Here is a 19381-nt window from a genome sequence, read left to right on the forward strand (position 1 = left end):
TGCTAGGATAACAGAACTATTTTATTCCTGTCTCCCCTCCAGCTCATACAATCTCTAGCCTTAAGTAAACTGTCCATCTTGTGTAAGTGACAAAGGATGAATCCCCATCCCCATAGTTACTAATGAACGTGGCCCTGGAATTAAAAATGCATTATACGCCGATGAATGCAGCCACAGTACTCAGATGCAAGATCAGATATTAGGTTAAATGAAGAAACACAATGATATTGGAACTTAAGACAACCCCATCCGCTGTTACTGTTAACTCTCACAATACCATCTGCTGTGTTTAATGGCAGGAGTGAAGACAATATTTCTGGCCTTTCTTCACTTTCACCCTCTTGTGTCCATTTAAATGGTCTCTAGAGTCTTTCCAGCAAATGTACAGTGTGAATTTATCTGGAAATCTGAGGATAGTCAGATTCTGTAATTCAATTAAATGACTGCACCCATCATCTTTGCTCAAAATACATATTTCACAATATTCTTTTACCTAAAATCCTTGCCAGATCAGATTCAAGATTGTTTATTGTCATTCTTCAGACATGAGTTTCCTGGTGATTTGCACAAAAAGGGATGTAAACTGATTTTAAATAGGAGATATGAGAGCACCTAGAACTGGGGTCCTCCAGCAGTTGACCTGATCAGTGTTAACTTGGCAGCTGTGTCTTAGAAGAATGAAAAGCAATCTTATTCCAAAATGGAAGATCCTAAGGAGGCTTGGTAGGGTAGATGCCACAATGCTTCCACTAGTGAGAGAGCCACAAACATGACAACAAGACTATAAAGATAAGGTTTCAGGCATTTAAAACTAGGGTGTGAAGAAATTTGTTCTTTCATGGTAGTGAGTACTCTCAAGAATTCCTTGCCCCAAGGGTGGTGGATTCCAGATCATTAGATATAATTGAAGGTGAAGGTAGATAAATACAGTAGATTCCAGTTAATTGGAACTCATCAGGACCAGTACATTTTGGCCCAAAATAGTGGCTGCCTCAATTGAACAGAAGTTTCATGGAAATAGTGAAAAAGTTATAAAAAAGACAAACTGAGTAACAGATTATGTATTTAAATGAACTACAGAACTAGAACACTACCAATATGATCACAGTACTATAAAACTGTATATTAGTTCTGAATATTTATTGATGGAGGAATTTATCCAGTGTATGCTAACGTGTTCTTCTGACAGTAAATCAACAAAATCAGCATAGACACCTAGTGCAAACAGATACAATGCTTCAATGGCTACATCCTCTAAATCTTCATTTTCATCATAACATTCAAGATAACTGTCAATACCTTCAAATTTTTCATAGTTCCTAACTTGTTAAAGTCATGAATTGTTTCATTTTCACTCTCAGCTGTTTCTGGCATCTTCAATTCTGAATGCTTGAAACCGCTGTGAGCAAAACAATTTTGAATTGTCTTACTGCTTATTTCTTGTTAATATCAGTGACAAACATTGCGGCTTTTTGAATGCAAACACATTCAACTGATGCTATTTAAAAACAGTTTGCTCTAAGCACGGAGTTGTGTTTAACAGCTATGCAAGTGCAAGCAACTGACGCTTGTAGAAATTGTCTGACAGTCTCCTGTCCCAATTAAGTGGCATAGTGTCTCAAATAAGCAGCTGCCTGATTAACCGATGGCTCAATTAACCAAAAAGTTTGGGTGATAGAGGGTTATGGGGAACTGGCAAAGGAAAGATGTTACAGGCCACAGATTATTTGAATTCCTGGAGAAATTATTAAGAAAATGGTACGCTGAGTTGTCACAATAAACACAGTATCCCAACTGAAAGAATAATCATCCCATTCTAATCATACACTACAATAATTTAGTTCTTTGATTTAAAAATGTTGACTTGGCACATGCAAATAAGTGTCTCACTCCTGAACTTACAGTAATGTAAAACAGATTTCACAAACTTCATGTTATCTCCTTTTAATGTATAAAAAATAAAAAGTTTGTTGAAGGGATTAAGCCTGAACTACTGGTCAGTCTTCTGTAAAACTAACTGACTATACTTCTGCAATAAATAATTTGCAATTTAATTATTAATTATCCCTGCTCCAGGCTTTGAACTTCCCAGTAATAACAGCAACGTAAGTTCCTTCAAAGCAGCCTTTTAAAAGAGTGGCACAGCAGCATAGCCATTAGCACAATCGCTTTACAATGCCAGTGATCTCCAATCAAGGTTTGGTTCTGGCCACTTTCTCTAAGGGGTTTGTCTGATCTCCCTGCAGCCGTGTGGGTTTCGTCCAGGAGCTCTGACTTCCTCCCTTATTTCAAAAACCTTCAGCTTGTCCTTGAACAGACGGTTACCCAATCACTTTCTATCGGTCATATCTTTGGGGCGGCATGGTAACGTACACAATTACAGCGCCAGAGACCTGGGTTCAATTCCACCACTTTCTGTAAGGAATTTGCGTGTTCTCCTCGTGACTGCAGTAGGGTCCATGTTCTCCCACATTCCAAAGTTGCACGTTGCGGGTTCGTCGGGCTGGAAGGGCCTGTTACTGTTCTGTATCTCTAAAAAAATCCAGCATCTGACAACAAATCCCGATTGTATTCTTGACTTACTCCCTTGCCAATGCAGTGGCAAAATCGTAATTCCTGCAGTTTTCCAGCAATTACACAGGAAAATCTCACTGTATCTGTGCACCCATTGTACTGATTTTGACGAGGAGGCATTGGTGACAGGTAACTTCACATTTTTCTTTTGATTCATTTATTTTTATTTTCTAAAAATTATAAAACTTACATTTTAATGGTATGATTTTTCACTGATCAAGGCAGAGATAGTTTTGTTGGGGATTTTCGCACTGGGGAGTCTGCACAAAGTTAAGAGAAGATTCAACAAGAAACGGGCTGACATCCCAAGGAGCTAAGTTGCTCCAAGGATATCTGGAGTAACACTCACAAGATGCCGGAGGAACTCCATAGGTCAGACAGCATACGGAAGGAAATAAACAGTAACATTTTGGGCTGAGACCCTTCATCAGGACTGGAAAGGAAGGAGGTAGAAAGCCAGGTGAGAGAGGGGAAGGAGTACAAGCTAGCAGATGATAGATGAAGGCAACTGAGGGGGAAAGTAGGTGGGTCGGAGATGGATAATGAAGTGAGAAGCTGGGAGGTGATAGGTGGAAAAGGTAAAGGGCGGAAGAAGAAGGAATCTGATAGGAGAGGAGAGTGGACCATAGGAGGAAGGGAAGGAGGAGAGCCATCAGAGGGAGGTGATGAGTAGGTAAAGAGAAGAGAAGGTGTAAGAGAGGAGCCAGAGAAGGGATGTGGGGAGAGAAATTACTGGATGTTAGAGAAGTGAATGTTCATGCCGTCAGGTTGGATGCTCCCCAAATGGAACATGAGGTGTTGTTCCTCCAACCTGAGAGTGGCGTCAATGTGGCAATAGAGAAGGGCCATAAACGACAAGTCAGAATGCGAATGGGAATTGGAATTAAAATGGTTGGCCACTAGGAAATCCTGCTTGTTGTGGACAGAGCGAAGGTGCCCGACAAAGTAAACTCCCCAATCCACATCAAGTCTCACCACCTCAAGGATATCTAGGCCAATTTTTTTGAAAAAGGTTGTTCATTATGTGCGGCTTTCTCACTCTACTTTCTTTTGCTGAGTCCCTTTGCTAGTATTAAATTACTGGGTGCCGAACACAGGAAAGCACACCAGAATAGAATAATGGGTACTAGGCAGTGATTTTTAATGTGGTAGTTCAGATGTAGGGATCAAATGAGTTGGAAAAGTTTTAGCTGATCACAAATTGTTAAAAGTTTTTTTTCTGGTAAAATTGGGAATTCATTTGCTACTTTTGGCAAGTGACGACCATAAGTGCTCTCCGTGTCTGTGTTGAAAGCTGTGCTGCCACAAAATACCAATTTTCACAACATGTCAGTAATAATAAACCTGATTCTCATTCTGACAACATGCAATCAAAAATAAATGTAGATGCTGGAAATCTGGGTAAAAAAGTAGAAAATGCTGGAAATGCCCAGTGGGTCTGCCAGCACCTGAAAGGAAGAGAAACAGTGAATGCCTCAGGTTTGAGACTTTTCATCAGAAGTGGAAGAGAGAGGGAATATAGAACATCAAACAACAACAGTACAGGCCCTTTGACCCATGATGTTGTGCTAACCTTTTAACCAAAATCAATCTAACCCTTCCCTCCACGTAGCCCTCCATGTGTCTATCTGAGTCGTTTAAATGTCTCTAATTTGTCTGCTTCTATCACCACCCTTGGCAGTGCATTCCATGCACCCACCTCGCTGTATTAAAAAAAAACTACCTTTGACATCCCCTTGTACTTTCCTCCAATCACCTTAAAATTATGACCTCTTATATTGGTTATTTTCACCCTGGAAAAAAGGCAATGGCTAGCCAATCGATCAATGTCTCTTTATCATCATAAACACCTCTATCACGTTACCTTTCTGAAATGTTAGTTTTCAGTAACTGAGATGGTAGGAGAGGAATAGGTAGAACAGATGAAACATCTCTGACAGAGCGAGATCAAATTAGTTAATGGAGAACTTGCATTTAGTGTTATCTCTGCCTGTGTCATGTAATGCTCATAGCAATGTGCCCAGCAGACCAAACTTTACCAACAGCACAAGAAAAAGCCAAAATGATGACAGGGAGAAATGGCCTAATACCAACAAAAATAAAGGGTAATCTAAAGTTGGAGAATTCAGTGTCAAGGCAGCAATGTGCTCAAAAGAAGATGAGATGTGGTACATCTACTCACTGAGAAATCTAATTCCCTCACTTAATCATTCACACAAAATTCCATTGAATACCCACCACAAATGCTGTACAAAGTTGTCTGTGTCCCTCCTGCATTACAACATAATGACATTTTAAACAAACCAATGTCAGTAAATCAAAGGACCATGGAAATTTTTGAAGTTGCAAAAGGTATTACACAAATCTAAGTCTGTATTTTTTGATTGAATCCCAAATTGTGGGGCTGCACTGTAGCCTAGCAGTTAGTGTAATGCTTTACAGTGCTAGTGACCCGGGTTCAATACCCACTACTGTCTGTAAGGAGATTTTATGTTTTCCCTGTGACCACGTGGGTTTCCTCCAAGTGGCCTGATTTTCTCCCACATTCCAAAGATGAAAAGGTTAAGGTTAGTAATTTGTGGGTATGCTATGTTGACGCCAGAGTCATGTCGAAAGTTGCACACTGCCCCCAGCACATCCCCAGACCGTGCTGGTCATTGACTCAAATGCTACATTTTACTGTATGTTTCAATATACAAAATGATAAATAAAGCTAAGCTTTAATCTTTAAATTAGTTCACCAGAACTTATTCAAGTTCATTACACAATTTATGCATGAAATAATGGGAACACTGATTTAAAATTCTATGTGTCTCTCAATACTCCAATGATTCACACAAATAAAACTTGGATCCAGTTAGTCTATAACACATGCCAGAATATCATTTTTTAAGATAGCCCTGTGGTCGGACTGACAATGAATTATGGAGTTACTCAATGACTCAGTTATCCAGCTAAGGCAGGGGTTCCGAACCTTTTTTATGTCATGGAGCCTTACAATTGACCATGGACCCCAGGTTAGGAACCCCTGGTGCTAAGGGGAAACAATATACAGAAGAAAGAGTCAAAAGAGACTTTGGCTTCTGGCAGCAATTCCCAAATGAGGGGTCAAATTTTACAGAGACAGAAAAAAACATAGTAGAACATCCCTCCAAGGGAAAATGTGCAACAAAGAGAGGCCAAATTTATGTAAAATTGCAAAAAGTAAGGTAATTTTACATAAAACTGTCAGAGCAAATAGGGTTATACTAATAAGTGTTAACAACAGTTATAAAGTTTGCTAGAAATTGCCTGTCACTGAAGTAGTCAACCGGAACACTGCTGAGTAATGTCAAGTCAGTTATCACAATGAAACTTTGAATTGCAAATTCTAAGATATGCTTAAATCTTTAAATATAAGAATCAAGTTTACAGGCAACTTATTCACCATTTCCAGTTTTATAGCAAATTTTCATGCCATCAGAAAATTTCAAGGAGTTCATGTACAGGAGGCACAGAGTTTACTGGACAGACAGCATTGAATCTAAAGGTCGTGAGTTCAAACCCCATTATGACAAACTGTGGCATTAAATTCAATAAATCTGGTGATTAGTGCCATGGCACCCACAAGAAAAATGCCCATGAAAGCTGTCAGAGTATTGTAAAAACACAGCTGGTTCACTAATATCCTTTAAAGAAGAGAAACTGCCACTCATTCATACCTAACTAGTCTATAAATGAATCCAGTCCCACACTACAAATTGACTCTTAATCCCTTCAAGGATTGACAATAAATCTTCCCTTGTCAGTGACACCATATCCCAAGAGTAAATAAAATACAAAAATGAATTCTTTGAAGTACATGACTGTTATTATGGCAGGTAGGTCAACCAATGTGACACACATTAAGAGCCATAGGATATTTAACATCTACCTGGTAAGAATGGTTTTCTACTTAAGGTCTCATCAGAAGATTGGCACTTCTTTCAAGGAGGTGCTTCCTCTGTATTATACAGGAGAATGAACCAAGACTGTGTACTCAATTTGTGGAATGCATCTTAAAGCCACAATCTCCTGAGTCAAGAAGTAGGAACGCTCCCAAATGAACCAAGTTAATATAACATTACTGAGTTTACATATGTCAAACAGTACAGAAGATGATTATATACCCAAGAGATTCTGCAGATGCTGGAAATCCAGAATAACACACACAAAACGCTGAGGAACTCAGCAGGTCAGGCAGCATCTAAGGAAAGGATAAAGAATCGATGTTTCAGATTGAGGTCCTTCACAAGGACTCATGAAGGGTCTAAGCCTGAAGCATTGACTCTTTATTCCTTTCCATAGATGCTGCATGATAATATACTAGACAACTTGTAATCTTAAAGTTATACTTTTAAAAAGCATGTTGAAAATCCTAGGCTTAATTTTTAAAAAATGTGTCAGTTTGATATTTTTCTGCAACATAGCACATACCAGCATCAATTAATGTTTTAAGCAGCATCCCAATATAGGATCTTTTCCAATGTGGTGAGATATGCAGCAACACAATGCTAAAAAGAAAGCAAACCAACCACTGATACAAGTTTAGATGTATTTAATCACCAATAGATAATCCTTATTCCTTAAGTTTGATCTAATTTTTTTAAACAGAATTTTAAGCATATTATTAGCTTTGATGCTTTAGTTAATTACTGGAGGAACGCTTCATTGTTGGAGAAGTCATCAAATGACATTATACTTAAAAGCCCCATCTTACCATAAAAGGTGGGTGTTTGAGTGTGAAAGGCCAAAGTGTTGCTTTGCATCTGGTACCTATGTTATGGGAGGGGATTGTGTTCCTAGAAAGTGGTCTATATTGCGATTTTCCACAATGCAAAGCCACAACATCTATGCATACAACAAAATTATATAATTTCAACGAGAGGCACTTATATACTTATATTCTGCATCCCAAATTTTTGGGAAGTGATTTATGAAGTTTATAAGGGAAAATTTCTGGACCCAAACAGCTACAAAGTGGAGGGGGGTTTCCCTGTACTTTTCTGAAACTCTGTCAAAAATAAATAAACCAGCTATACATCTTATTTGTTCATGATGCCTTGTGTGAAAGCTGGTTGCCATGGCTGTCTCAACAAAACAACAGCATTACACTTTTAAATTGCTTATTTATTGCACATTTTGAGAATGTAATGTGAACTCTTTAAATACTTTTTACACCAGTTTCAAAATTAAAAGGCTTCAAGGGGAATGCAATTTTAAGCAAAGATGAAACACAATCACTGGTCTCATTGAATGGTGGTGCAGGGTCATGTATAGTTATTTATTGCTCCCCTTGCAGTCAAAAATATGTGATGTTGGTTTAAAAAAAAAGGTCCATAACATCTTAAAGATGTCCAGCTACACTGCACCTTGAGGCATCTCCCCCTTCTCTGAAAACAGCAGACCTACAACCCATCAAGTTATCTGTCTTCCACTGTCCAGACTCTTGATTATCCCTCAATTTAGCTTCTCCAATATTGGCAATGTGCCTTCAGATATAAAGGCTCTTAACTTTGGAATTCCTTCCATTAAACTATCTGCATCCATACTTCACTTTTTACCCTTAAGGGATGTGCTTCTTCCATTGTCTTTAGTCATCTGTCCTTGTACCCACTCGTGTGGCCAGCCTAATTGGTGAACTGTGTTTGCTAACGTTCTTGTAAGATGTTATCAGTCAGCTAGCTATGTTAAAGACATTATAGAAAAAGTTGCTGTTTTTAATTGCTTAGACATGTTCAAGTATTTCTCTTAACGAGTGAAGTCTGATGTAATACAGGGCTCACCTTCTTGTGATGAGATGAGAGGAGGCATGTATTCTGGAATATACTCCTTCTCCTCCCCAAGCCTCTTGGCTCCAGGCTGTGGGAACTGAAGCACATTGTTTTTGCTGACTGGAAATGTTGGGATTTGATGTGCAAACCCAATAGGCTCAAGGTTGTGAATGTAGTCTTCAAGTTCTGAAAGGCTGATTCCCATTAGTTTAAAGGCCTGACCTAGATCGTCCAAAACAGGATCCGTACGACCATCTGATAAAGAGTAAGAAAGGTTAATGGCTAAGTGCAGCATCCTTACAAGAAATATAGCAGTTTTCAAATGCAATATTCATATAACTTTGATAAATTCCTTAGATTTGTATGCTAGGTTGCTTATGCTACAGGAAACATCAGCTCAAGTTTCTGTCCATGACTATGGCTACAAATATAGTTTTCTCCTCTTACTTAAGGTGCTAGTATACCAATAAAATGTGCCATTTTCTTCTCGTGATTTGCTTTTTTCCAAGAAAACATTTCTGCCAGTCACTGACAAACAGTCATTGTTTACCTGCAACACCCAATGAAATATATTTTAATAACAAAAGGTTTAAATATATTCATTAACAGAATTTAATAAGGACAGTATGTAATTTGAAGACCTATATCATTTCAATTAGTATGTACACTCAGTGGCCACTTTATTAGGTACACCTGCTGGTTAATGTAAATATCCAATCAGCCAATCATGTGGCAGCAACTCAGTGCATAGAAGCATGCAGACATGTTCAAGAGGTTCAGTTGTTATTTAAACCAAACATCAGAATGAAGAAGAAGAGTACAGTAAAGGTATTTTCCTGTTAGAAGAAAGGATGCGGTTGGAAAAATAAGAGAACCTTGAATATCCAGACAGGTGATAAATTTAATCAAAAAGGAAAAGGAAAAATATGTAAAGCTTTGGTAGTTAGGATCAAACAAAGCACGCGTGGAAAAAAGCCAAAAAAGAAACAAAGAAGGGTATTAGGAAAGCCAGGAAGGGCCATAAAAAGTCCTTGGCAGGGAGGATCAAGGCGAATCTCATGTCATTTTACACATATATTAAGAGCAAGAGGATAACTAGGGAGAGGGTGGGACTACTCAAGGATAAAGAAGGGAACATTTGCTTGGATGTGGAGAATGTGAGAGAGGTACTTAATAAGTACTTTCCTTCAGTATTTACCAAGGAGAAGGATATGGAGGACCAGGAGATCACTACTTAGTGTAAAAATACATTAGGGCGTTTAGAGGTCAAGGAGGAGGAAGAGGTCAAGGAGTATTAAGGTGGATAAGTCCCCAGGGCCGATGGGATTTACTCCATGTTTTTGAAGGAGGCAAGAGACAAGATTGCTGGGGCCTTGACCAGTATCTTCGTGTCTTCTCCAGCCACAGGTGAGGTCCCAGGGGACTGGCAAGTGGCTAATGTTGTACCTCTGTTTAAGAAGGGAATAAAGGGAAATCCTGGAAACTATAGATCGGTGAATCTCGCATCAGTTGTAGGGAAATTGCTGGTGAAAATTCTTAAGGATGGGATACATGAGCATTTGGAAACCTATGCTGTCTACATGGATTTTAGTAAGGCGTTTGACAAAGTCCCTCCTGGCAGGCTAATCCAGAAGATTAAGATGCATGGGGTCCATGGTGAATTGGCTGTTTTGATTCAGAATTGGCTTGCCCATAGAAGACAGAGGGTAGTGCTTGAAGGAACATATTTGAGCTGGAGGTCTGTAATTAATTGTGTTCCACAGGGATCTGTGCTGGGACCTCTGCTGTTTGTGATGCACATACATTACTTAGATGTAAATGTAGATGAGTGGGTTAGTAAGTTTGTGGATAATACCAAGATTGGTGGAGTTGTGGATTGTGTAGAAGATTGGCAAAGAATACAGTGCAATATAGATCATTTGCAGATATAGGCTGAGAAATGGTAGATGGAGTTTAACCCCAATAAATGTGAGAGGTTACACCTTGCAAGTGCAAGGAGACAGCACACTGTTAAGGGCAAGATCCTTAACAATGTTGCTGAGCAGAGAGATCTTGGGATCCAAGCTCGTAGCTTCATGAAAGTGGTTACACAGGTCAGTTATGTAGCTAAGAAGGCTTATGGAATGCTTGCTTTTATTAGTCGAGGCGTTGAGTTCAAAAGTCAAGTGGTTATGTTGCAACTACTAAAACTCTGATTCGGCCAAATCTGGAGTATATAGTTCTGGTTGCCCCACTATAGGAAGGATGTTGAAGCTTTGGAAAGGGTGCAGAAGACGTTTATCAGGATGTTGCCTGGTTTAGGGGGCATGTGCTATCTTGAGAGGGTGGATAAACTTGGATTATTTTCTCTGGAGTGGCAGAGGCTGAGGGGAGATCCAATAGAGGTTTATAAGATTATAAGAGGCATAGATAGAGTGGACAGTAGACAGAGAGTATCTGTTTCCCAGGATTGAAATGTCTAAAACCAGAAGCCATGCATTAAAAATGAGAGGGGGTAGATTCAAGGGGGATGTGAGGGGTAAGTTTTTTCACTCAGAGTGGTAGATACCTGGAATGGTGGTAGAAGCAAATACATTAGAGGCTCTCGAGATGTTTGGATGAGCTCATGGATGCAAGGAAGATGGAGGGATATGGATATGGTGTAAGTAGGAGGGATTAGTGTTTGGGAGCTTTTGATTTGCTTTTTAGCTAGCTTGGCATAACATTATGGGCCAAATAGCCTGGGATCTCCTGGGACTTTCACAAACAACAGTCTGAAGAATGTACAGAAATTAGTGTGAAAAGCAAAAAGAAAATCAGTGAGCAGTAGTTCTGTGGGTGAAAATGCCTTGTTAATGAGAAAGGTCAGAGGAGAATGGGCAAACTAGCTCAAGCTGACAGGAAGGCGACGGTAACTCAAATAACCACGCTTTACAACAGCGGTGTGCAAAAGAGCATTTCTGAACACACATCAAACGTGTGGGCTACGCTAGCAGAAGACAATGAACACACACTCAGTGACCACTTTATTAGGTACAGGAGGTTCCTAATAAAGTGGCCACCGAGTGTAATTATAGAAAAAAACTAGAGAACAGGGTGACCCGTTGGGGCACCCTTTGAGAGAAGGGTAGTGCAGTCTGATGTGACGAGAATGAACATTAAATTTTCCTGAATGCGATTGCTATCTCTTTGATTTGGAAATTAAAGAAGAAAAACTCAGCTTATTAAAGAAGAAAAACGCATAGCAAGACAAATATGTGACCAGAATGAACACTAAATATCCATGAAGTAAATTTAAAGGAATCGGGCTTGCTGTGTCGGGTCTGGAATTAAATGATGGATTTGGCCTTGAATAATCACAGAAGGATTCCATCGATTCCTAGTTGGAATGACTTCTTTGGCACCAAAGGATGTCATTTGGAAGAGGCAATTGTATTGTCTGATGTTCTTCCTGAACTCGTTTGCAATAGGTTCATCATTGCTGTACAAATTGAGGAGTTCATTAGGTAGAGGCTGCAAATTGCCTATCCTGACCTTTCCCTTCATACAGCAGAAATGTGCGGTTTCTCCAGTGAATGACAGTGAGGGTATACTCTCGTCATCGAACCAACATCAGCAGAAATGTGACGGCATGTGAGTCTTGCATTTTGCCTTTCTCCTTCTCTGTCGAGATATTGTTGTTGAACGCGGCCATTGTCATCTTCAGCAACTCTTGCAAAAATTACTCTGTGCCACATATTCTCGAGTTGATCTTTCCTTTTCTCCTCTGCCCCTTCCTCTCTCCTCCTCCTCTGCCTGTTTTTGTCATTTTGGAGATGCGCAGCCCTTTCATCCTTCATCTCTTCTACCATTTGTTCTTTCTCTCTGATCCTGGAGTCGTGCAGCCCTGGCCTGATCGGATTCTTGTTCTCTCCTCCATCTGTGCCTATAGTTGTCATTTTGGAGACGTGCATGCCTCTCCTCCTCTGTCTCATCTTCTCTCATCCTTTTTTGTCCTGACTCTTTGATCCTGGAGTCGTGCGGCCCTGGCCTCAACCGATTGTTGTTCTCTCCCTCTCCTTGCCGCTTCCCGACGACGTTTGGCGTCATCTCTTGACCATAATGTCCCCCTTCTCTTTCCACGCGGCATAATTAGGCTACCAATATATTTTTACCCTAATGCTTGATAGAAGATAGGAAGCAGTAACACCAAAGCCTCCAAGCTGCTGAGGCTGGCCATGCGCATGCGTCGGGCTGTGACGTCCTGATTTCCATGATGGCCAATCGGGTCACAGGTGAAAGGCAGCCGGTTGATTTTTGGCGAATGAGCAATTTTATATGAATACATAACCCTGAACTTTGCCTGCGTTCTGTAAGTTAGCGCATTTTAATTCAATTTAGCCAAAAAAAGTGCCGCTGTAATGCACCGTTTGTGCTAATTGGAGGTCACAAACAGACAGACAGAGCATGAGAGTTTTAGTAGTATATAGATACATTTAATTCCATATTTGTACTTCAACCAACTTTATTTTTTATATCTCTATTTTTAATCACTGTTGATTATTATTAATTTTTATTGCATGTTCCAGCAAATTACTAATATTTGTAAATGTACATGGTGACTAAAGTTGATCCTTGATGAAAGATATTTCTATAAGGTTTCTTTGAGTAAGAGAGCTCCAAAGACTCATGGTCCTTTCTCTGTCTTGTATAAAAATCCATTATTTTAAAGCCGTCACCCATATTTTTTAGATCCCATGAAAGGAAAGATTCTCTCCATATCCACACTATCAAAATATTTCAGAATTTTATATTTTCAATCGTCCACCTTTCCCTCTTTGTACTCCAGCAAATACAAGCCTAGCCCGTCCAACCTTTTGTTATAATATCCATTCCAGGCATTACTCTTATCAGTGTTTTCAATGACTGAAGCCTAAATTCTCTATTTTTGTATTTGATTTCTCCATCAAGAAACAACGTTGCCAGTTTTCAGAATTACTTCTGTGAATTGTCACTAGGACATCCTAATTGCTTCTAAATCTTAGAGCTCTGTAATCCCTCCTCATTTTTATAAATACTTTTTTCACCTTTCAGAATGACCAATTTCACATTTTTCCACTCTACTTGCAGGTCTTTACCTGTTATGGAAATATCAGACACAGGGCATATTTCAGATGTTACAGAATATGGGTAGCAGGCCTTAATAGAAATGAGAACCAATCTTCAAAAACCCTCTTGAAATGTAAAGTACAACCAGTAATCAGTTTTGAAATTAAAAAGACAGTCATCTGCTCTTTTTCAACATGGACGGTCGTGAGTCCCAGTTGAGGCCGATACTATAGTATCATTTAAGAAGCACTTGGATCGGTACATGGAGGGGAGAGGCTTGCAGGGATATAGGCTGATCGCAGGAAATTGGGACTAGTTGGTTGGGCACTCTGGTTGGCAGGGACTCATTGAGCCGAAGTGTTTGTATCGCTCTGTGATTCCATGTGAGCAAACTATACTGACTCCATTGATAGGCTCTGCAAGAGAATGTCTGCTTGTCCTGATGACCATAGACCTTGCACACCCACCAGTTTCTCCAATGACTTAAGTCAGAGCACCATATATGTCTCTGCATATGTCCTCTTCACAATTTACTTTCCTAGGTATGTGTCATTTGCATTTTTAGCAACCATACCTTCAGTGTCTTCAATCAAGTTATTTACATGAATTCTGACCTCAACCCAGATTCCTGTACTACACCACTCTTAACATCTTGCTAACTAGAAAAACACCCAGGTTTCCTGGTTCATCCCATACATATCAAGACTTGGACTATTTTGATGTCAGAATTAAGTTTATTATCACTTGCATATGTCATGAAATTTGTTATCTTGTGGCATAAACACAGTTTGATATCTATTCCATATTCAATTTTAAATCAACCTGTCCCCATCAACATCATTACACTCAACTACAAGATGACAGCAACATGGCTATCTTTTGCTGCATTTTAATTGATTAAAATTGCATCAATGATAACACTATATCTTCCCCATTCAACAGACCAAACTGACTGGTTGTATTTTGATTTAATGCAAGAAAGCAGCACAATGTTTTATCCTGAATAAAAAACTCCAAAATCTATGGTTTCAATTATAATGTGGACTTCACACAATGTAAATAATGTCTCAAGGGCATGAGAAGCTTCTAAACATGTGTAGGTACTTAATTCTGATCCAAAAGCAAGGTCAAGACATTGTGCTCAGGCCATTACGTAACCTACTTACATAATACACATAAACACTGCTTTCTTTCTTTGAAAATAAGTTTGTGAACACTCTTCGTGCAGAATGCTGGATGAGAGGACATGTCATATGAGGAAAGGCTGAGTGAGCTTTTTGGAGTGGAAGATGAGAGGTGACTTGATAGAGGTGTGTGTGATGATATAAGAGGCATAGATAGATAGAGTGGACAGCCAGAGACTTTTTCCCAGGGTGAAAATGGTTAATACAAGAGGGCATCATTTTAAGATGATTGGAGGAAAGTATCGGGGGGAGGGGGAATCTCCGAGGAAGTTCTTTTTACAGAGTGGTAAGTGCATGGAATGCACTGTCAGGGTGGTGGTAAAGGCAGACACATTAGGGACATTTAAGAGATTCTTATGTGGGCACATGGATGAAAGAGAAAGGAGGATTATGTAGGAGGGAAGGGATAGATTGATCTTGGAATAAGCTAAAAGTTTGATTGGTTTGTACTGTGCAGTACTGTTCTATATTCTATATACAACTATTACAGATTCAGTCTATTAACCAATTTCACCAGTAGTTGTAGATATAATAGGCTCCCCTCCCCTCACATTCTTACTTTGACTCCTCATCTTTTTTTTCCTGAATCCTGATGAAGGGTCTCTGCACAAAATGTCAAATGTACCCTTTTCCATCAATGCTGCCTGGCCTGCTGAGTTCCTGCAGCATTTAGTGTGTGTTACTATAGTCGTTGTATATAGAATGTAGAACAGTACCTGCCCTTCTTTGTAGATTCTTTACTCTGCAGTCCTTTATTGTCTCCACTTATCACTTCCCAGACTCTGCTGCCCTCTTCACCTTGCCCTCCTCTGCCATCAGCCAATCAACGTTCATCTGGATCCACCTATCACTTGCCAGCTCTTACCCCTTCATCTCACCTCTTTATGCTGGTTCTCTCTTCTCTACTCTTTCAGTCCGATGAAGAGTCACAGTCCAAAACCTCAATTGTCCCTTTTCCCTAACAGATGTTGCCTTGACTCCCAGTTCCTCCAAAATTCAGAAGTTCAAAGTAAATGTAGTATCAAAGTCCATATATGTCACCAAATACAACCCTGTGATTCATTTTCCTGCAGACATACTCAATAAATCCATTATAGAATAATAACCATAACAGAATCAATGAAAGACCGCACCCATTTGGGTGTTCAGCCAGTGTGCAAAAGGCAACAAATTACAAATACAAAAGAAATAACAATAATATATAAATAAGCAATAAATTGAGAACATGAGATGAAGAGTCCTTGAAAGTGAGTCCATAGGTTGAGGGAACACTTCAATGATGGACAAGTAAAGCTAAGTGAAGTTATCACCTTTGGTTTAAAAGCCTGATGGTTGAGGGGTAATAACTGATGGCAGCAGCGAAAGGAGAGCACAACCTGGGTGGTGGGGGTCCCTAATGATGGATACTGCTTTCCTGTAACAACGCTTTGTGTAAATGTGCTCAATGGTGGGGAGGGCTTTACCCGTGATGGACTGGGTCTTATTCACACTCTTTGTAGGATTTTCCATTCAAGAGCATTGGAGCTTCCATAGTAGGCTATGATGTAGTCGGTCAGTATATTCTCCATTAGACATCCATAGAAGTTCATCAAGGTTTTAAATTTCATGCAGAATCTTCACAAACTCCTAAGGAAGTAGAGGTGCTGCCATGCTTTCTTTGCAATTGCACTTATGTGTTATGCTCAGGACAGGTCCTCCAAAATGCTAACACCGAGGAATTTAAAGTCACTGATCCTCTCTACCTGATCCTCTGATGCTCTGATGAGGACTAGCGCATGCATCTCTGATTTCCTCTTCCTGAAGTCAATAAGCAGCGCCTTGGTTTTCCTAGCACTGAGTGAGAGGATGATGTTGTTGCACCACTCAGCCAGATTTTCAATCTCCCTCTTATATGTTGATTTGAATTGGCCAGCAACAGTGGTGTTGTCAGCAAACTTGAATATGGCATTGGATCTGTGCTTAGCCACACAGTCAGAAGTGTAAGAGCAGGGAGCTAAGCACTTGAGCTGATGGCAACTGTGGAGAAGTTATTGCCAATCCTAACAGCAAGAAATCGAGGATTGAATTGCACAATGAGGTATTGAGACCAAAGTCTTGAAGCTTACTGATCGTTTTGTCCAGAAAAATTTTGTTTTTGCTCTAAATTCAGCATCTGCAGTCTCCTGTATCTAGCTTCCCTCTCTTGGTTCATCCAAATCAGCTATGCACTTGGCTTCAATGTTGTAAAAGTTCCCTGAATTGTTGAACCTGCAAACATTTGGTTTGACTCACTGGAACCCTTCTAAAGTTCATAGTTCAAAGTAACTTCATTATCAAAGCATGTATTCCATATACAACCTTAAGATTAACTTTCTTGCAGGCACCCATGGATTTTCAGAATCCATGAAACACCATATATAACTAAACCAAAATCCCTGAAAGTGAGTCAACAGGCTGTGTAGTCAGTTCAGGGCTGATGCAAGTGAAGCCATCTACGCCAGTCCAGGAACCAAATGATTGTAGGTAACAACTGTTCATGAAGCTGAAGGTGTGGTATCCAAGACTCCTGCATGTTTTGCCAGGTGGTACTATCGAAAAGCCAGGAAGACAGGTCAAATGCAGACATGCATGACTAGCTCAGGTGGGGGATCTTGGCTGGCACAGAGTAGTTTGGCTGAAAACCAGTTCATTTTCTTCCCTCGAGCCTTGACACTGGCTTGATATTTAACCTGGCCATCTCTTCCAACTTCTCTTCGGCGAGGACCAACCTTCATGCACTTCAAGGTGCTGTACCTGCATTCCTGAAAGTCAAGTTCACCAAGTCCTTCAGGAGATCGTAAAATCAATAGTTCATTTAGATGTTTCAAAAGTACATTCCTTACAGGGAAGTTACAGGCTGCGGATTGCAGTGATCATAGTTCAGAAAAAGTACATCTAGTACTATTATAAGCCGCCCACAAAACATTGCCGCATATCATAAGTGCCATCCATATTGACACCAACAACAGTTTCATCATCAAATATACTTGAAAATGCGAAACTAGTGGTATGATGGCAGCGATAAATGGCAATACCTTGCGTGTAGCTCCAATTAGATTCATAAAGTATTCCTGTTTAGGACTACAACTGAAATCCAATCATAGACATTGGTACTTCAGTAAGCAACTTCATTTTAAGACATTTAAAAAACATATCGTTAATCAAATCTAGCGATATCAGCTGATCTTGGACTGCAGACTCAGGTTGTGAGTCCAGTTCCCCCTTAAAAAAAAATGGATGTATGGAAGATGAGCCGGTCTGCAGGTATGACTGAAACGCAGATGCCTTAGACCCCCCCCCACTCCTGACTTTCCTGCTGGTGAATGTAGTCTCTGGAAATAAAATTGAAGACCTCAGAGGAAGACGGCAGTACTAGAGGGACATCAGGAACTGCTGTGTACTTTGGTTCATGGAAACATGGCTCACCTCTGCCATTTTGGATACAGCACGATGGCTTCACTATTCACGCAAAGACAAGACAGATCAGTCTTATAACGATAGAAGAGATGAAGTATGCTTTATGATTAACTCATCATAGTGCACAGTCAAGGCAGTTCTACCTCAGTCCTGCTCACCATACCTGAAACAGCTAGCAGTCAAATGTTGTCCATTTTAATCTGTCGAGGGAGTTTTCTGCCATCAATCTGGCAGTGGTGTACATTCCACCCAAGGCCAACATCAGGCATGCACTGGAGGAGCTGAGTACCATGATCAGCAGTTATAAAACAGCGCACTCATATGCCTTCCGTATTGTTGTGGGGGATTTCAACCAGGCAAGCTTGAATAAGTCTCTGAACAACTGTCCCCAGTATATGAGCCGTGGAACCAGAGAAGCCAACACACTTGAACACTGTTATGCCACCATCAAGAACACTTACTGTACCATCCAACATTTACATGTCTGATCACCTGGAAGTCCTTCTATTTCCAGTGTTTAGGCGGAGTCTAAAGACTACAGCACCAGTGGTGAGGACAAAGAAGATACCAGTCAAGGGAAGCCGAGGAGCCTGAGTCAACGTTCAGGGACAATATTCAGGGACTCATCTTCAAATCTGAATGAATACACTACAGTTGTCACCGACCTCATCAAGACCTATGTGGGTGAGTGTACACCTTCAAGAATGTATTGGGCACACCCAAACCAAAAGCTGTGGATGAACGAGGAGGTTCATGGTCTTCTAACAGCTAGATCTGTGGCATTCAAGACCGGTGATCCAGAACAATACAAGTTCAGTTATGACCTATAGAAGGCTATTTTAAGAGAGAGAGAAAAAAGACTATTCCGATTGAAGTTAGAGATGGAATTGAATGCACATCGACTCAAGCAGGGTTTGCAGGCCATTATTTCCTATAAAGCGAAACTTAACATCATGAATGGCCATGATGCTTCATTCTCAGATGAGCTCAATGCCCTTTTATGTCAGTTTTGAAAGGGAGAATAAAACTACACCTCTGTGAATCCCTGCAGCATCTAGTAACTGTGTGATTTCTGTCTTGGAGGGCAATGGCAGAATATCTTTCAAGAGGCATCAGGCCCTGATGCCAGGGGATTGTAAAACTGTACCAAACAGCTGGCGAGTGTGTTCAAGGACATCTTCAATCTCTTACTGCTGCAGTCAGAGGTTCCCACCTGCTTTAAAAGAGCAACAATCATACCAGTGTCCAAGAAGAACAGGATGAACTACCTCAACAATTATTGCCCAGTTGTACTAACATCTATAGTGATTAAGTGCTTTGAGAGGTTGG

General features: G+C 40.1%; 1 protein-coding gene across 1 annotated transcript in view; it reads right to left on the reverse strand.

The window, feature by feature from the left end:
* The window catches only part of taf3 (TAF3 RNA polymerase II, TATA box binding protein (TBP)-associated facto), a 238621-nt gene that overhangs the window by 189195 nt on the left and 30045 nt on the right, over nt 1-19381 (reverse strand). The window contains exon 2 of the mRNA XM_063072728.1: nt 8379-8621. Coding sequence (XP_062928798.1) covers nt 8379-8621 — 243 coding nt within the window. The remainder of the gene's footprint in view (nt 1-8378; nt 8622-19381) is intronic.

Source organism: Mobula hypostoma, chromosome 20 (assembly GCF_963921235.1).
Source record: "Mobula hypostoma chromosome 20, sMobHyp1.1, whole genome shotgun sequence".
NCBI lineage: Eukaryota > Metazoa > Chordata > Chondrichthyes > Myliobatiformes > Myliobatidae > Mobula > Mobula hypostoma.